Source organism: Salmo salar, unplaced genomic scaffold (genome assembly GCF_905237065.1).
Source record: "Salmo salar unplaced genomic scaffold, Ssal_v3.1, whole genome shotgun sequence".
In the NCBI taxonomy this organism is placed as follows: domain Eukaryota; kingdom Metazoa; phylum Chordata; class Actinopteri; order Salmoniformes; family Salmonidae; genus Salmo; species Salmo salar.
The window spans coordinates 41,161-44,064 of NW_025549090.1; the positions used below are offsets into that span (position 1 = coordinate 41,161).

The window sequence follows — 2,904 nt, forward strand, 5'->3', positions numbered from 1 at the left end:
TCTTATGCCTTCTCTAAGTTATTCCAATCCAACCCAGACAAATCATTCTGAATCAACACCACATGTATCTATGATGACAACACTGAGATAAGCAATGTCAGTGTATTGTTACATGAAATAAATAATTATAAGAATTGTAGAACAAAATGATATCAAACCTATGTTTGCCAACCTAGGGAATAAAATTATAGGATCTATAAACGTCTTATCTTCAAAGTTAAAATAAGTTTAGCTGTCACTTTGAACCATGGATAAAAGAAAGCATAAATTATTGGATTTATTAAGGAATTAACAAGTGGCAGAAAACTGATGAAAAATGATATGAAATTGTCAACTAAAATAGAAAACGTGAAGAAAATAAATAGAAATGGAATCCAACAAATGAAATAGTTGATAACAACAATTGAAAGAGTTTTTGCTGCTTTTTTTTCAGACTTTTTAGCCTGTAGAGTTTTAACACCAGACACACTGGCAGCCTCTTTTGAAAATACCTTTCTGGCCTGTGATCTGGCCACCACAAAGATTTTCATATAAAGTGTTATAATAATAGAGCATGGGACAGCCATTGTAATTACAAGGTCAATGATATTACCCCAGGTTATTCCTTCAACAATTAAACATTCTTTCAAACACCTACCAGGTACCTGTAAATATAGAAAGTGTTTTATAATAGCAGCACGGTATATGATACAACAACACCAGGTAATGGATATGCAACACATCATTCTTGTTGTTGTTATTTTAGAGTGGTATAATAAGGGATCACACACAGCAACATAGCGGTCAATAGATATCAAGACCAAATTACCCAGAGATAAAGAAGTACATAAAAAAGAGATGTAGAATTGAAACACACAGAAATATTTCCCAAACCCCCAGCATGATTCCATTTTTGCTACAGTCGTTACTGGTATCACAATCAGTCCCACCAGCAGATCTGACACAGCCAGAGAGAGGATGAGCAGGTTGGTTGGAGTGTGGAGCTGCTTGAAGTGAGAGATGGAGATGATCACCAGTATGTTCAAAAATACTGTAACTGCTGAAATCAATGACAAGAAGATGTACAGTGTAATGTAGATAGATGTCGATAGCAAAGCCTTTCTGCAAGAAGAGTTTCTGTCTTGAAAACAGTATTGAACATCTTTGTTTTCCTCCATTTGTAATAAAGGGTCAAAATGCTGAGGTCCTGCTGCTCCTGCTTGGTCCTGTGTGTGACCCTGTCAGGTCCGCCTTCTGAGAAACTCTGAGCTCTGCCTCTCTATTTATCCCTAAGTGGCAAACAGATACTCTCCTCCCCAGCGTCTCTCTGCACACACACACACACGCACACACACACACACACCACCAACAAAACATACACAAGTGAGCACAGAAATGAACAAACGGTTGGTTAAACAAATCATTGGTGAAAGGATGATATAATGAATGACAGGATTGGATGGTGCTGTGCCCACCTAGCCTGTCCTTCAGCCTTACTGATAGTTAGAGATGACAGATATGGTACATTTAATCAACTAAGCATTTTAATGGGGAAAATATAGCATGGGTGATGTTTTGGTCCATCAAAGGCTATTTTACATGGGAAATAGGATAACTGTGCAGACTAACTGGTTTGGGTGATGTCAGTGCTTAGTTTGGAACATAATCCACAACCTCAGGACACATGATGGCACGACACATGTCAGCTGGCAACTGTGTAGGAAAGTTGACAGTAGGGAAGTTGATGAGATAGCATAAGTTCATGGTGTACGCTTATAGCAAATGCAATCAAAATTGTCTCATTCCATAGGAACATAGACTTTAAAAATGTCCATCTGATCTGAATTATACACTACAAAATCAAATCAAAATCAAATGTTATTGGTCACATACACATATTTAGCAGATGTTTTTGCGGGTTTAGTGAAATTCTTTGTTCCTAGCTCCAACAGCGCAGTAGTATCTAGCAATTCACAACAATACACACAAATCAAAAGTAAATGAAGGGAATAAAGAAATATATAAATAATAGGAAAAGCAATGTCTGCATTGATGCACCTGTACTGACCTTCCCTTCTGGATGATAGCGGGGTGAAAAGGCCGTAGCTCGGGTGGTTGATATCCTTGACGATCTTTTTGGCCTTCCTGTGACATCGGGTACTGTAGGTGTCCTGGAGTGCAGGCAGTCTGCCCCCGGTGATGCATTGGGCAGACCGTACCACCCTCTGGAGAGCCCTGTGGTTGTGGGCGGTGCAGTTGCTGTACCAGGTGGTGACACAGCCGGACAGGATGCCTCCAGTTGTCCCCAAAGCACACACATCCCTGGGTCGAGCTGCAAGAAACATTCAAACTGAACAGTTTTATCTTAATCTCTTCATTCAAAGACTCAATCATGGACACTCTTACTGACAGTTGTGGCTGCTTTGCGTGATGTATTGTTGTCTCTACCTTCTTGCCCTTTGTGCTGTTGTCTGTGCCCAATAATGTTTGTACCATGTTTTGCGCTGCTACAGTGTTGTGCTGCTGCCATGTTGTGTTTCTACCATGTTGTTGTCATTTTGTGTTGCTACCATGCTGTGTTGTCATCTTAGGTCTCGCTTTATTTGGTGTTGTGTTGTCTGTCTTGCCGTGATGTGTGTTTTGTCCTTATATATATATATATATATATATATACTACCGTTCAAAAGTTTGGGGATACTTAGAAATGTACTTGTTTTTGAAAGAAAAACATATTTCTTGTCCATTAAAATAACATAATATTGATCAGAAATACATTGTAGACATTGTTAATGTTGTAAATGACTATTGTAGCTGGAAAGTTCCTCTGTCCAGTTTCTGTGTTCTTTTGCCCATCTTAATCTTTTATTTTAATTGGCCAGTCTGAGATATGACTTTTTCTTTGCAACTCTGCCTAGAAGCCCAGCA

General features: G+C 38.9%; 1 protein-coding gene across 1 annotated transcript; it reads right to left on the reverse strand.

Moving 5' to 3' along the window:
• LOC106590941 (trace amine-associated receptor 13c-like) lies at window positions 1-1,157 on the reverse strand. Its single transcript, XM_014182116.2, has one exon. It carries the CDS (start codon window positions 1,155-1,157, stop codon window positions 195-197), a length of 963 nt encoding a protein of 320 aa, XP_014037591.2. The 3' UTR covers window positions 1-194.
• Between the last annotated feature and the right edge of the window lie 1,747 nt (window positions 1,158-2,904).